The sequence below is a fragment of the Ochotona curzoniae genome, unplaced genomic scaffold, assembly GCF_017591425.1.
Source record: "Ochotona curzoniae isolate NIBS_2020 unplaced genomic scaffold, NIBS_Ocur_1.0 contig_908, whole genome shotgun sequence".
Classification (NCBI taxonomy): domain Eukaryota; kingdom Metazoa; phylum Chordata; class Mammalia; order Lagomorpha; family Ochotonidae; genus Ochotona; species Ochotona curzoniae.
In genome coordinates, this window is record NW_024466607.1 from 16,445,144 (window position 1) to 16,462,103 (window position 16,960).

The 16,960-nt window shown below is 43.3% G+C and overlaps 1 protein-coding gene across 1 annotated transcript in view; it reads left to right on the top strand.

The window, feature by feature from the left end:
* Positions 1-446: 446 nt before the first annotated feature.
* Positions 447-16,960, top strand: part of DOCK3 (dedicator of cytokinesis 3) — a 251,319-nt gene continuing 234,805 nt past the window's right edge. The window contains exon 1 of the mRNA XM_040994546.1: positions 447-863. Within this exon, the coding sequence (XP_040850480.1) occupies positions 827-863 (37 nt within the window). The 5' untranslated portion in view covers positions 447-826. The remainder of the gene's footprint in view (positions 864-16,960) is intronic.

Sequence of the window (16,960 nt, forward strand, 5' to 3'; positions counted from 1 at the left end):
TACACGTTCAGGGGACTACAGACAGGAGTACCTGCCATCCGGTTCCCTCAGGGCGACCCGCGGGTCTCCGGGGATGTCCAGACTGGTTCCAGAGGCTTGTCTGAGTATTAGGACCTTGATGGCACTGTCGTTGACACTTGGGCTGCGTTTGAGAACGGTGTCAGATCCTCCCTCTCTGACCAGAGGGCCCAGGGTCACCTCGGTGCTGACGGCAGAAAGCGTTGGAAGCGGAAAGTCCGCGTGCGCGCGTGTGTGTGTTTAGCTGGGTGTTTTCGGGGAGCTCGTCGCTCACTTGCCCGGTCCTCCCACCTCCCCGCACAGTCGCCTAGAGGCCTGACCTGCCCAGGGCCGGGTGGTCCAATTTCCTCTCGCCGATTTCCCTCGGTTGACGCGCGGCGGCGCGTGGATCGGCGCGCGGGCTCGGGCGGCGCGAGCCCGGGTGGCGCGAGCCCCCGCGCGCCGGGGAGTGGCGCATGCGCGGGCGTCTTGCGAGCCCGCTGAGGCGAGCCGAGCCGCGGCGGGGCCGGGAGCCGAGCGGCGGAGCTGTGAGAAACCGAGCGGCGGCGCGGGACGGACAAGTGGCGAGCTTTTTTTCTTCTGCCTGCGGCGCCTGGAGCTGCTGGGCCGCCCGCGAAAGCGTCGCGGTCCGGTCGTGGAGGCGGGGGCGGTGGCATCCTGGACGGCCTGTGAGAGATGCGCCGCCCACTGCCCCGCGCCGCCTGACCGCCCCCGCCTCGTCTCGCGGTGCGCCACAGCCGGGCCCGCCGCCGTCCCCGCCGCGCTGTCGCCCGGCCGCCGCGCCCGCGGGGCCGCGCCCGGCCCGGCCATGTGGACCCCCACCGAGGAGGAGAAATACGGCGTAGGTAGGTGAGGCCCCGGCCTGGCCGCGGCGGGAGTTCCAGGGTGCGGGGGGAAGGATGCTCCCCGGCTGCACCGGCGTCGCCTCGATTCGCGCCCTCGGGCCCCCGCCCCTGGCTGCAGGCTGCGCGGCCTCGGCGCGGGGCGAGCGCGGGGTGGGGGCGGGTGCGGTGCGGGGGTGGGCGCGGGTCTGTGGGTGCGGGAGAGCGGCAGGGGGCGCTGGCGGTGCGGCCTCGGCAGGTGCGGTCCCCGGGAGGGGCGGGCCAGGCCCGGGCAATGGCCCGAGGTTTCTGGTGCGGCGCGCTGGGCGGTTTTACCCAAATAGTCAAATTCTGGGAATCTGTTTTATGTGTTCCAAAACCTTAATTTTAACGAGTTTCCGCACTTCAGTTGATGAGCCCAATGGCTGTTTATTTTTGGACTGGAATCTTAAAAAAAAAAAAAAAAAAAAAAGGGAAGGTTGGGGGATGAAAAACGTTGACATCATTTTCCCAGTTCAAAATTTTGCAGATGTTTGCCTTCAAATGTTTGGTCCGTTTTAATTTGCTTTGTCGTAAGTTTCAGGAACCTTACAATATGAAATATTTCTGAATCTGCATCAGTGTTGCTTAGTTATTAAAAAAAAAAAACAGAGTTAGACGAAACCGTTATTCTTAAAATCTTGTTTTTGCTGTGTCAACCTCTAAAAGCAAAATAAATCCTTGGACGTTAAGGTTCTTTAAGGAAGAATATGCAGTAATTTAGGAGTAATGCTAGTTTTACTTCTATAATGTGTTTTGTGGCAGTTATGTGATAGCAGAGTTCAGTTGGCCACACTGCATTGTTTTAAGTTGCCTATCCTCTTGTTCGATTAGAAGCTGATTCAAAATTGTGGCATGTATGCAGGCTTTATCTCTCAAAGCTTGTGAATAGAAAACTTTGGATAGGAAATCTGTCTAAGTATAATGTTTGTTTATTTTTACTGAAGTGTAACTATGGGTTCACAAATCATTACAAAATAACTTTTTAAACTGCTGTGGTTACATGCTTTCCAATACCATTAGGCAGGTTACCATGTAGGAGTTGAGTATATTTAAATTTAAGGATGGACAGAGAAGTCTTCTGTGCTGGTAGAAAAACTTTTTTTGGAAGGTAGCTTTCTGAAGTTGTAAATTAGCTCTGCTAGGATGAAAGAAAAGAGCCCTCGTGCTCCACTGCTGAGAATTGGTAAATGATACAGAGAGCCGGCATCAACCTCTAGGGACATTTTTTGCTCTCAGAGCATTCTGTGAATACGGAGTTGATTCTGTGAAATGAGTAGTTAGTGGTTTAGCTTTTTCCCAGCTTGCTAACCGGAAGATCCAGTGGTCAGTAGTGACCGGTAAAAGTGGTCAGCTGCTCATTGATTGGTACCTGTTTTCTTCCTTTGGGGAAGGAACCCTCAGATGCAGAGATAATGGCATTCAGAGTCCCTGGGTTCTTTTTCCTGGTGCTGAGGGCAAGTTACTCAACATTGTTTTCTTTATGCAGACATAAATTTGGGATACTGTTTTACTTAAGGTGTTGTTATGGTTCAAATGGGAGCATATTTGGATGCTTCATAACTGTTGATTTGCTTCCTTCTTAGTAGATGTGTTAGCTTAGGGTCAGCAGCAGTGCTAAGTAGTCAAGACAAATATGTAGTCTGTGAATCTCAAAGCACTAGGATTTGGTGTGTGATTTCCATAGCAAGATAGGGTGAAGTTGTTTTATCTGTGTGCTTAGCTTTAGCAAACTTGCTGTTCCCTGTGGTGGGGCCCCATGTTGGTCACAGGATGGGATCTAATCACTTGTTAGAGGTGTGGTGATCCTTAGCAGCTGTGTTTTAGTGTAATTTAGATGCCTTTTCTTCAAAACAAGGCAACACCCTCCTTATTTCTCTCTCAGCTCTGTTCTGTCTCTTCAGGGTCTGTAAGTTTTTGTTTAAAATGTAGTACACATTCCCCCCCGCCCCATAACATTTTATTGTTGCAGGCCAAGGCTTTTTCAATAAAGTTCAGTTTAATCTATAACATGGCTTAACTATTGCACTTATAATGAGAAAAACAGTCAATTAAAATGTTTTTAGTTGCATTGCTTAATTGCTGTGAGGGCTAGCTTGAAAATTTAACTGTTATCTTTGTTCCTATGAGAAAATGTTTTGAGGTTTATCTTCGATTTTTATGACTAACTTGGAGCACAGATTTCTAACTCTTACTTGCTATCCTGTAATCTGCAGCAGGGAGGGAAAAGTTACGTTTATTTTCTAACCGTTTGGAACAATGTGAGGAGGGACTCCTTCTGCCCTGATGTTGATGAGGGACATCCCCTGTTAGAGCCGTGCAAGGGAGCTCCTTCCACTGCAACCGTTCATCTGTACTGAGTAGTGCTGAGGCTTTTGAGATCCTATAATTTCTTACTGCCTTTTTGCATTTTTAATAATATAGCACTTCTGTATAGGTTAAAACATTCTGAATTATTTGGTTTCTTATTTAGAACTAGATGCTATTTGGTAGTCCCTTTTCATTGTAAAATTTTGTGATTGATTTTAGAGGGTGGAGAGGGCATGCTTTTTTTTTTAAATCTTTGTTTCCATACACTTGAAAGACAGAGTAGAAGAGGGAGAGAGAGAGGAGGAAGACACACACACACAGAAATCAGTATTTTACCTGCTGGTTCAGTCACACATACCTGTAACAGCCAGGACTGGGCCAGACCAAAGACCCCAGCTAAGGAACTCCATCCCAGTCTCTCACATGGGTAGCAGGGGCTCAAGTATTTTGGCCATCTTACAGTACCTTCCCAGACATTTTAGTAGGAAGCTGGATTGGGAGCAGAAGAGCTGGGACAGGAAGTGACACTCTGATTTGAAATGTGTGTCCCAAGTGGCAGCCTACTGTGCTGTTCCATTTATCCCTACCGTTTTTTGAGGATCGGTGATGACTCAGTATGATGAGTACCATCACATTAACCTATGTAGGTTTTCAGAGTAATCCCAGTAGTATCTCTATTACACAGATGAGGAAACTGGACCCCAGAGATTGTGAATTTTGTTTTTTTGTCCCTTGACAGTTGTATACTCTGTTAATTTTATTCTTGGCAAATAACCAGTATTTGCTGATATATTTCACTGTCTTTGGTGTTACAAAAAATGATTCTTCACCAAACCAGTGAAGGTAGGGAAACTGTCGGTACTCACTTGCTGGGAGCAGTTCCTACTGGTGATCATTTGAGCCAGCGCTGGGCAAGGGCCAGGCTGTTCAAGGCAGCAACTCCTGTCAGCTTATGTGTGGGCCAGGTCTGGGGGTGAATCAGGTTAAGCTGAGCCACCGCACTCATGGGTGTGCACATCTATCCATGTTTTGACTCTTTTATGAGAATCTCTGCTTTTCTTTCTGGTGCCATAAATGCTTGGAAATTTCGGCATCCTTCCGTTCTTTATTCTGTCTTTCTAAGAAGCTTCCTGCTCTAAAGTGCATTAGGTGAGAAAAGTCTGGCTATTTTTGTAAAACACCTGTTTTCCCTATACAGATGGTACCCAGACTGCCAAATATAGAAGCTGAAAACAAAGAAAGTACTTTCTTCACCCTGTAACATCAACAGTAGCAAACACCAGCAATAAATAAAACAAAAATGTTTGTAGTTAAACTCCTAGAATAGAAAAACAGCGAGTGTTTGAGTGTGTATTAGTTAGACACCACAGAATTGAAAGCTGCCTCAGAAAACCCTTTGTTTATTCTGTTGTTGTGATTCCATGTGTCTGTGTTTTAATAATTCAGGTGTTCATTACTTAATCCTGCTTAATAGTTCATGAAAAATTTTCCTCACCTCTTACCAGAATGCCTTACTTTCTAAATTTGTTGTGTTATTTTCTTTCTTCTTCTTCTTCTTCTTTTTTTTTTTTGTAATTTGAAAAATAATCTATATCATCTGCTTTACTTTCACCTAATTTCCTCCTGTTTTGGTTTTCCACACATGGGGGAGGGGAGGACTGTTTTTTTCCCCTTAAGATTTATTTGTTTGGAAGGCATAAAAAGAAGGAAAGAGACAGATTGGTCTTCCATCTCCTGGGTCACTTCTCAACATGGCCTCTGCAGTTGGGGCTGCACCAAGCTGAAGACAGGAGCCAGGATCTCCATCTACATCTCCCATGTTGCAGGAACTTGAATACTTGAGCCCTTGCCTACTATTTCCAAGGCACATTATCGAGGAAGTGCGTTAGAAGTAGAGCAGACAGAATTCAGGCTAGCACTCCAATATGGGATGTGCATATCCCAGTAGCTTAACTCAACTTGATATACTATAGATTTGGACCTGAAACTAAATCTGGAAAAACCAGCGTTTACAACATTTGAGTATTGAGTAAATCTGTTTTTCACTGATTACAGCCCACTGAAATAACCTGGGAGCAGTGAGCTCTTTAATTATTTTATAGAAGTTGAGCCTTTGAAACATCTGGAAGAGCCCCTGGATCTTTCTTAGCTGTAAAGACATCTGCTAGGGGTAGAGAGGATATCATATGCCTAAACTTTATTCTGTTTCAAAAGGGGATATAGTCAGTGTTTTATATTCAGAAGTTTAGGGGTTACAGAGAACCTACATATTCACACTTCTACTTAGGCGTTGTAATATTACCTATCTTTGCCTTTTTAACTGATGAGAAATAAACTAGCTGAGTGACTAATTAGTTGAGTGTCTAATCTAAAGTTTAAAGCTAGTGAGTTTTTGGTTATGTTAGTACAGCAGCACCTGCAGGCAGTTGTAAGATCTGAGGCTGGGAGCAGGCCTGATAGGGGAACTTGGGGAACTCCGCTGCTATACTGTAGCTCTCACTGGTGAGTGCAAAAACTGGGGCTGGAGAGGAGTGGGGAGGCCAGAACAAGCAGGGCTGAGATACTGTTGGCATACATGTGGGCCAGTTCTGGGGGTAGGCCATGCTGGACCGTTCCATGGTACATACTGTCATGAGCTAGAGCCAGAATGGGGTGCAGACCAGGCCAGGTTGGACCACAACTGCCAGTTCCCATGAGGTCTGGGACTAAGAGTGGGCCAGGGTAGGCAGACTGTTGTAACCTGCCAGCAAGAACTGATTGAGGGCAGGATGGGCTGATCCAGTCTGCAGCACCTGCTGGTGAATGTTGAGACTGGGGGCAGCCATGTCTGTTGCTGGACCACTGCTTCCAGTTGTGAGTATGAGAAATGGGACTAGGGGCAGGTTGGTTCAGGCAGGGCTGCAGTAACCATCGGCTAGCATTTGGGCTGAGTCTGAGAGTTGGCTAGGTTGAGCTAGGCTGCCGCACCCACTAGTGTGAGAGAGAGCCAGAATAGGTGTGGGTGAGCCAGGCTATACCATCTGGCAAGTACCAGGACTGGGTACAAGTTATATCAGGCTGGACTGCAGTACCCTCAGGTATAAAATTTAGGTCTGGGAGCAGGCCTGGTAGGGAAACTGTAATTACTGCCCTGCTAGGAGCAGCTCCAACTGGTGACCATGTGAGTCAGGGCTGGGAGACGGCCAGGCTGTTCAAGGCTGCAACGCCTGTTAGTACATGTGTGGGCCAGGTCTGGGAGTGGGTCCGGCTGAGCTAAGCTGCAGTACGCATGGGTATGCACAAAAGCCAGATGGGATGGACAGGGCTAGGATATGCTGATACTTGAATAAACCAGGCCTAGAGGCAGGCTTGGTGGTGGGTCTGTTAGGAGTTATTGGAGGGTTCACCCTGACTAGGCTGTGTCATCCACTGCTATGTGTGAAGACAGGGTCTGTGGCAAGCTGGGCTGGGCTAGACTGCAGTGCCCGTCAGTTCATGTGAGAGACAGGGTTAGGGACAGAGTTGACCAGGCAATTGCATCTACTGGTATGTATGTTAGCTGGTACAGGTGACAGACTGAACCTGACCATATATTGGATGGTGCAGAGTCAAGTCTGAGGTTATCCTAGATAAAGTTTCTTGGGGGACTTCCCAACTAGATGGCTGAACTCAAATCCTGATAATGGAGAAAAACACAAAATATGTGGTCTGATCTTGGATTGCATATAGCAGGACTGGACCTCCTCAGTTGCTGATGCCTGTATAGTGGACAATATGCCCAGATGTACACAGGGGACATGACAGCCAGCTCATTTAGGCCAGCAGGGGATGTTGAGTGTCTCATCAGAGCATATAAATTAGTACAGGTCCTGGCACTGTAGCTTAGTGACTAAAGTCTTCACCTTGCATGTGCCGGGATCCCATAAGGGTCCCAGTTCCTGTCCTGGTGGCCCAACTTCCTATCCAACTCCCTGCTTATAGCCTGAAAGGCAGTTGAGGACGCCCAAAGCCTTGGGACCCTGCATCCGCTTGGGAGACCCAGAAGAAGCTCCTGGCTCCTGGCTCCTGGCTCTGGATTGGCTCAGCTCCAGCCATTGAGCTCACTTGGGGAGTGAATCAGCGGATGGAAGACCTTCCTCTCTGTCTCTTCTCCTCTCAATATATCTGACTTTCCAATAAAAACAAATAAATCTTAAAAACAAAAAAAGAAATCAGAACAGGTTCAACCACTCTGCTGGCCAGGCTTTTGCAGCAGGTGTCTGGGTTTATGGATGCACACTGTGGAAGAAAAATAGAAATTTACAACACCATGAAGTTAAATAACATGCTATTGGTTATGATAGTCTCCATTACACAGTTACTGTACATTCCCTTAAATGAAAAGTCACAAAACAAAATCAATAATAGGAAGAAAAAAGAGATGAAAAATACCATGAAGTTAAATAACATGCTGCTGAATGACTAATGTGTCGCTGAAGAAATGAAAATCAAGAACCTTCTTGAATAAAATGATGCTGCTGTATGATCTATGAGTCAGTGAAGAATTTAATGGGAAGGAGTTTTGAAGAGATGAAACTAAAACAAAAAAAATCCATAAAATATAGTTTCCACTGGTCTTTTTTGGTGAGATATGTCTCCTGGAGGCAACAAATAGATTTTTTTTTCCCCAAGTCTACTAATCTGTGACATTTGATTAATGAGTTTAAGCCATTTACATTCAGGGTTAATACGAATGGATGGTAATTTGGTCCTGTCATTTTTAGCAATGGGTTGTTCATTGATTTAGTCTTATGTTAATATTTTACTGGGATGTTCTTCACATTTGCCTTTGGTTTTGTTGGGTGTTATTCCTCTTCTCTGTCAAGAGAACATATTTAAGTATCCTTTGTAGGGCAGGTTTGGAAGAGGCATATTCTTCTAACTTTTCTTTACTATTGAAGAATTCTATTTCATTTTCAAAGACAAAAGAAAGCGGGCCTGGTGGCATGGCCTAGTGGCTTAAGTCCTCGCCTTGAATGCGCCGGGATCCCATATGGGCACCGGTTCTAATCCTGGCAGCTCTGCTTCCCATCCAGCTCCCTGCTTGTGGCCTGGGAAAGCAGTCCAGGACAGCCCAAAGCTTTGGGACCCTGCACCTGTGTGGGATACCCAGAAGAAGTTCCTAGATCCTGGCTTTGGATCGGCATAGCATCGGTCGTTGCGCTCACTTGGGGAGTGAATCATCAGACGGAAGATCTTCCTCTCTGTCTCTCCTCTCTGTGTGTCTGACTTTCCAATAAAAATAAATAAATCTTAAAAAAAAAGGACAAAGGAAAACTTTGCTGGGTGTGTTACCCTGGGCTGAAAATTTTGTTGTTGTTGTTATTTTTATTTTGAAGACAATTTTTTGCTTTTGAATCTGGAGTGTATCACTCCATTCTCTTCTGGCCTGTGGAGTTTCCTGTGAGAGGTCTCCTGTGTTTAATTGGTATTCCTTTATATGTCAATTTATTTTTTTCACATGTAGTTATTAAAAAAATTATTTATTTTTATTAGAAAGATATACAGAGAGGAGGAGAGACAGAGAGAAAGATCTTCCATCCATTGAAGAGGCTACAATGGCTGGAGCTGTGCCCTTTTGAAGCCAGGAACCTGGAGCTTCTTCTGTGTTTCCCACGTGGGTGCAGGGACCTGAGGCCTAGGACTGTCCTTGATTGCTTTCCCAGGCCACAAACAGGGAGCTGGATTGGAAGCAGGGGCACCAGGACTAGAACCGGTTCCCATATAGGATCCCATCACATGCAAAGTGAGGACTTTAGTTACTAGGCTATTGCGCCCTGCCCCACGTGCATATTTAAGGATCTTTTCCTTATGTTCGATTGAACAGAGCTTGATTATTATGTGTCATGGTAAAGTTCGCTTTTGATCAATCCTGTTGGGAGTTTTGTGCCCCTCCTGGATGTTGTTTCTCAATTCTTTCTCTAGATTAGGGAAATTTTCCCTTATTATTTCATTGAATATACTTTTCATCCCAGCTTTTCTTTCTGCACCTTCAGAGACTCCCATAACTTTTATATTTGGCCTTTTAATAGTGTCTTTCAATTCTTGAATACTTTTTTTAGCTTGACCCAGCTCTGCTTCCAGCTTATTGTTTGCTTCCCTTGGTGATGGAAAATATCTTCTAATTTTGAGATTCCTTATCAAGCAGTATTAGAATATGCCTTAGAAGCATTAAGCTGGATTGTAAGTGTGGCATCGGTTTCTGTCTCTTTAGACATTCTGAGGGTGACAATCTGGGGATAGTCACTGAGATTGAAAACACTGTATTCACAGTAGAGCTGAATTTTAATTTTCAATTTTCAATAACTTGGATTTTGAATCTTTTTTTGAATTCATATGTCTTTATTATGATTGTAAAAATGATCTGAGAGCCTAATGTGATGGCTCAGTTGGCTAATCCTCCCCTTGCAAGTGTTGGTATCCCATAGGGGCACCAGTTTGTGTCCTGGCTGTTTCACTCCCCGTTCAGCTCCTTGCCTGTGGCCTGGGAAAGCAGCAGAGGATTGCCCAAATTTTTGGGATCCCATACCTATATGGGAGATCCAGAGGAAATTCTGGGTTCCTGACTCCTGGCTGTGGGTTGGCTCAACTCTGATTATTGTCGCCATTTGGGAGTAAATCAGCAGATGGAGGATCTTTTTCTCTGTCTTTCTTTCTCTCTATAAAATTTTCTATCCAATAAAAATACATAAATCTAAAAAAGGAAATGATCTGAAATTGTTCCCAGTGTATAGACATTATTGGGCAAGCTATATTAGATTTTTAATTCCAATGTTGTGTTTTAACAGTTATAAACAAACCTGTTTATGATTATGCTCTCAAATCTCTTGCATAGCCCCTCTTGACAGATTTCACATGGAAAAGCAAAGGTTTTTTTTTTTGCATACAAAAGCTCTGGAACCCTTAAAGTTTTTTTCATAAGTACATCATCAAATTAGTTCATCTGTGGCCCAAGCACTTGCATTTGGTTTGTTATATCACACATTAGGATACTCTAGTAAAGATAATTACTATGTTGAAATGTCATTTAGAAACTTCCTTGCTTTTCTACTGTGGAATAAAATCAATCTCCTGCTTTTGTCTGTTTTTCCTTCTTTAAAAACTCATTTATATGTTCTTATTGAGTGAGAACCCGTATTAATGGAAGAATTAAAGAGTCTAGAACATGGAGTTTTGTAGTATACAAATTTAACACTGTCTCTTCAAATGTATGCATTTGTCCTCTAACCACATTCAGTGACAGTGCTCTCACCACTTTTTGGGACAGTCCATATTGTTGGACCTCTGTAACTATTACTTTTATTCTTGCAAAATACTGATTCGCTGTAATTTCTTCTATGTCCTTATTTTGTGCCTGCATACAAATAAATTACAATATAGCTCTTCGATAATTCATCAAATTTTATAATTCTGAGAGCTCTTCAAGATAATATGGTTGAATGTTCTAGAGCTAAGACTAGTAAGAATAGCTAGCATTTTTGAAATGATTCCTGTAGATCCAGGATTTTCATGTTGTGGCTCAAATTTGCTTTTTAACTTGTGCTTTAAACTTAAACCAAATTGAAGTTTTCCCACATTTACACGAGTGTGCTAGGATAATTTCCTATCCATTAACCTCTTCTGATTGGATGCATCACATGTAGAGTGTCTTTCCCCCACATCGTCAACTCTTGAATCTTTTCTGAGCTGTTAAGACTCCTCTCATCTGTTGCTATTTTTGTAAATCCTTTTTCTAGATCCTCAACTATATCCCTTTCTTTCTCCAACAAGGTATATATTTGATTCTGTGAAATCCTGTAATACTTTGCACTTTCCAGTGATTTATTTATGTCTTTCCAACTTTTGATCATGATTTATAATAACAAGTACATTTAAAATTGTTGTATATATAGATATACATATATATGTGTAATACAGCTATATATGTAAAATAGTTAAGTTTTTGTGATATAGGACATATTTTGTACTTTTTACAGTGTATTCTGATATGATCATTTCTGTTTCATTAAAGAAATGTTGGTGGCAACTCACTCAGCTTGTCTTTATGACCAATGGTTAAAAAAAACATTGCTTCTGGACCTGGCACGATGGTTTAGTGGCTAAATCCTCACCTTGCACGCACTGGAATCCTTTATGGGCACTGGTTTGTGTCCCAACTGCTCTGCTTCCTTTCCAGCTTCCTGCTTGTAGCCTGGGAAAGCAGTCGAAGGCAGCCTAAAGCCTTGGGACCCTGCATCTGCATGGGAGACCTTGGAAGAAGCTTCTGGCTCCTGGGTTCAGATAAGTTCAGCTCTGGCTATTGTGGCCACCTGGGGAGTGAACCAGAAGGTGGAAGATCTTCCTCTCTGTTTCTCCTCTCTGTAAATTTGCCTTTCCAACAAAGATAAAATAAACCTTTAGAAAAACAAAATAAAACAATATTGCCTTCAGATACAAACTTTTAGTTTAGGAATAGTGCTGTATTTATGTTTACATTTTTAAAAAAGATCTGTTTTTTAAAATTTATTTATTTGGTAAGTAGAATTAGAAGAGGAGAGAAGGTGGGAGGGAGAGAGAATGAGAATATGAAAATATCTTCCATTTGCTGATTTACTTTGTAAGTGGTTTCAGTGGCTGAAGCCAGGAACATTAAGCTTCTTCAGAGTCTCCTAGGTGGGTCCAGGCCCAAGCACTTGAACCACCCTCTACTGCTTTGCCAGATGCATTTTCAAGGAGCAGGATTCGAATTTGAACAGCTGAGTCTTGAACCAGTCCCCATATGGAATGTTGGTGTTTCAGATTAAGGCTTAACGTGCTACACCACAATGTCAACCCATGTTTTTGTATTCTTGACAGACATAACTCAGCACAAGGCAAGTGCATGTGTTTATGGCATTGAATTGGACATTTTTATTAACGTGGCATAACATTTCACTTTTGAAGGCTTTTGAACTGCATTTCATACTAGTTTGCTCATGTTGCATTTATAATTGAATTATTTATTTATTTATTTATTTATTTATTTATTTATTTGAAAGAGTTGCAGAGAAGGAGAGAGAGAGAGCTCTTATGTGCTGGTTCATTCCCCAAATTGAGCCAATCCAGAGCTGAGCCAAGCTAAAGCTAAGAACCAGCATCTTTAGTCGGTTTTTCCACACATGTGGGCAGTTGCTCATGCATTTGGACCATCCTCCAGCTGCTTTCCCAGGCCGATGTTAGCAGAAAATTGAAGCAGAAGTGGAAAAACCAGAACATGAACCAGTTCCCATATGGGCTGTTGGCATTGCAGATAGTGATTTAATGCGTTATGCCACAACATCTGCTCCTAGTTTAATTTTTCAGTAGTTTAATTTTTTAAAAGATTTATTTATTTATTTTTATTGGAAAGTCAGATATACAGAGAGGAGGAAAGACCGAAAGGAAGATCTGTCCGATGATGGCTCCCCAAGTCACTAGCTCCCCCAAGTGATTGCAGCAACTGGAGCTGAGCCATTCCGTAGCCAGGAACTTCCTCTGGGTATCCCAAGTGGGTGCAGGGTCCCAAGGCTTTGGGCCATCCTCAACTGCTTTCCCAGGCTACAAGCAGGGAGCTGAATGGGAAGTAGGGCTGCCGGGATTAGAACTGGTGCCCATATGGGATCCCGGCACGTGCAAGGTGAGGACTTTAGCCACTAGGTCACCGCGCTGGGCCCAGCTAGTTTAATTTTTAAGAAAGATATTGTATTTGTTACATTTTGGTCACTGTATTTGATTCAGCATTACTACTTATGAATCTTAATTCATTTGTGATCTCACATATATTGTTACCTTTTCCCTGTTCCTTTAATATAGTTGATAAGTCTTTTTTATTTTCAAAGTGGCTAATAAAATTGAACAGTTTGAGAAAAAATTTTATTTACCAGTGAGAAGTGTCTGGCATAAAAAGAGGTTGATCTTGCTATTTTGTGCTTTGAGTGAGAATTATCTGGATGCACATTTTATGACAGTGTCCGCCATATGATTTTTGTGAACCTGATAATGTTTGGGGTTAAGGTGGGCTCCTGGCTCTTTCCTGGTCTATGACCGATGTGTTTTAGTGGAGAGAAACAGTGATCCTATATGGCCTGTGTGGATGTACTGTACAGGAAGAGTTACAAAGAAATATTAACGTTGAAGGGATGTTAACTCCATTTTCATCTTCATTTATGAAGATACCTCAATAGATTAATCTAAAGTGGAATGGGAGAAGTTTATTTTGGCCCCCAATTTTTTGAAATCCATATATATGAGGGGATCTTCACAAAGTTTATGGGAAATGTGTGTTATGAGAGAACTATGTATGCATGGGTTTTTCAAATTTTTTTCATCTAAGTTAAAATATCTAATTTTTCCCCCTAAGGCTTGAGCTATTAAATTTTTAAATATTTATTTATTTTTATTGGAAACTCAGACATACAGAGAGAAGGAGAGACAGAAAGATCCTCTGCTGGTTTACTCCCCAAGTGGCCATGACGGCTGTAGCTGAGCTGAGTTGAGCCAAAGGCAGGAGCCCAGAGCTTCTTCCAGTTCTTTCAAGTAGGTGCAGAGTCCCAAGGTTTTGGGCAGTCCTCAGCTGCTCTCCCAGGCCAAAGGCAGGGAGCTGGAAGGGAAGTGGAGCAGCTGGAACATGAACCGGTACCCAAACGGGATTGCAATGCATGCAAGGTGAGGGTTTAGCTATTAGGCTACTGCTCTGGGTCCTAATTTTTTTTCTTTAAAAAAAAGTTTAAGGGGCAGGTGTTTTGGTCCAGTGGATTAAGCCACCACTTGCCATGCTCATACTCCATATTGAAGCACTTATTTGAGTCCAGGAACCTCTGTTTCTGTTTTCGTTTTTGTCTTTAAAGATAATTATTATTATTTTTTTTTAATTTGAAATTAGTGAGACAGGGAGAGAAAAAGAGAGAGTGTTATCTTTCTTCCATCTGCTGGCTCATGCAGTAGGACAGGGATGAGTCAAACTGAAGCTAGAAGGCAGGGGCTTTTTCCAGGTCTCCCATGTGGGTAATAGAGGTCTGGCTACTTGGGCCATTTTCCTCTGCTTTTCCCCAGGCCATTATCAGGGAGCTGGATTCATATTGGATGCCAGTGTCCAGTGACTCTGCTCCAGTGTGCCATAATGCCAACCCTGGAATCTGTACTTTGGACTCAATTTCTTGCTGATGCCCAACTTTGGGAGGCAGTAGAGTGTGGCTTAAGTACTTGAGTCCCTGCCACCTGCATGGGAAGGCCCAGATGGAGTTCTCGGCTCCTGACTTTGACCTGTAGCTCTGGTGATTATAGATATGTGGGGAGTAAACCAGTAGATGGAAGAGCTCTCTTTTATCTTCGGTCTCTGTTATTCTGCCTTCCAACTAAATGAAAATAATTTAAAAAGTTAACAAACTTGTTTTTCTTTTTTTTAAAAAATATTTATCTTTAAAAATATTTATTTTTATTTGGAAGGCAGTTTTAATAGGGAGAGGAGAGGCAAGTCTTCTATCTGTTGGTTTACTCCCCAAATGACACAATGACCAGAGCTGAGCTAATCCTAAGCTGGGAGCCAGGAAATTCCTACCTGTTTCCCATGTGGGTGCAGGGGCTCAAGGGCTCAGGCCATCCTCCGCTGCTCTCTTTGGCCATAAGCAGAGAGCTGGATCAGAAGTGGAGCAGTGGGTACATGAACTGGTGCCTGTATGGGAAGTTGTGCTATCAGGCAAAGGATTAGTGTGCTAAGCCACCATGCTGGCTCCAAGATTTAGTGATTTATTTGAAAAGTAAATGACAGATCTTTCATCCCCTGATTCACTACCCAAATGGTTGTAATAGCTGGAGCTGCTCCACATTGAACCTCAGGTCCAGATCTCTGGGTCTTCCACATGGATGACAGAGATTCAAGGATTTGGACCATCTTCTGCTTCCTTCCATGCACATTAGCAGGGAGCTGCTTAGCTTGCACCACGATAACAGCTCCAACAAATTTATTTTCATTTATTGCAAAGGCCAAATGGCAGAGGAGAGAGATTGATGTAGATAGATATGTATAGATAAATACAGATAGATTGATATCTCATTTGGTGGCTCATTCTCAAACAACTGCAATAGCCCGGCTGGGCCAGGCTGAAGCAAGAGTCTAGAACTATGGTCAGGTTTCCCTTTTGGATTGAAGGGACCTAAGCATTGGAGCTATCACTTGCTGTCTCCCAGGATGTACATTAGTAGGAAACTGAATTGAAAGTGGACTAAAACCCTGGCCCTCTGATATGGCAGTTTACTTGTGGCCTCACAATGTGCATCCCCATTTTTTATTTGAATTGCAGAGAAACATCTGGGAATTTGTTGGTTTACTTCTCAAATGCCCATAATGGCCCTGAGTTGGAGGCTGTCACTAAGTGGCAGGAACTCAGTTTAAGGCAGAAACTCAATTACTTGAGCCATCATTTCTGCCTCCCAGTCTGTGTTGGAAGGAAATGGAAATCAACAGCTGGATTTTGAACCCAGTCCCTCTGATATGGGATACAAGCACCTTAATTCCTTGGCCAAATGCCCGTTCCAAACTTAATTCCATTTCATATACATACACACACACATATATATATTTCTTGTCTCCTAGTACAAGAGAAAGAGTGGATTTTTTAAAAAAGATTTGGTTCTGATGTGCTTTCTTTCCACATTCCCTGGCCTATGGGAAGTTGCCAGACAACTTGCCCTTTTCCGGGGTGGTGGGGGAGGGTTCTGTAGCTTTCCTCTGTAATATTGGCCTGATGTGATGACTAGCTTTCTCTGCTTGGAAAATGAGAACTAAAAAAGCTCAGATGTCATCTCCCCTGATGCCTTCCCCAGCTCTGCATGATACAGATTATCTCTGCTTCTTGTTCCCACTGCAATTAGCACCAGTCTCTAGTGTGATACTTATCCCTTTAGACCATGCTTAATTGCATCTCTTTGCCTCAGTGTTGAGGACAAAGAATTTTGTTTTCATATTTGTTTGAGTAGGACCTAGCAGAGTGATAAATAAATGCTTAATTAGGAGTCATGTAGTGAAGAGTTTTATTTTACTGATAGTATCTTAAAACACTTATTTTGAGAGAGTCAGAAAGAGAGAGAATGAGAGAGAGATAGAGAGATAGATAGATCTCTTCCATCTTCTGATTTATTCCTCCAGATGGATGCAATGACCAGAGGTGGGCCAGGCCACAGCCAGGAGCCAGTAGCTTCATTTGATCTATGATATGAGTGACAGGAGCCCAAGCACTTGGGCCCTCTTCTGCTTTCCCAAGCCATAAGTAGACAGCTGAATTGGAAGTAGAATGACCAGAACATGAACCAGTGTCTACATGGAATGCTGGCGTCATAGGCATCAGCTTTATCCCCTGTGCTACAATGCAGGCTGTCCTGATAGGTATTTTTTTTTTTTTGTCCTGATAGTATTTTAAAAGTCAGGTGGTCAATCTAATAGTCATATTTGGTTATCAGGAATTTGTGATACCAGAGACTAGAATTCTGTTTTGGCGTGCTGAGTCTAGTTCCAGGTACTTGGCTTCTAATTCAACTTCCCGCTAATGTGCCTGGTAAGACAGTAGATGACAGCCCAAGTGCTCAGGCTCCTGCCACCTGTGGAAATCAGAATGGAGTTCCTAGTCCTTGGTTTTATCCTGGCCCAATTCCCAGTTGTTACAGCCATTTGAGGAGTAAGATAGTGGGTGGAAGATCTGCCTCCACACTTCCTCTGTGTTGTCCTCCTTCTGTCACTGTTTTTTTGAAATAAGAAAGAAATA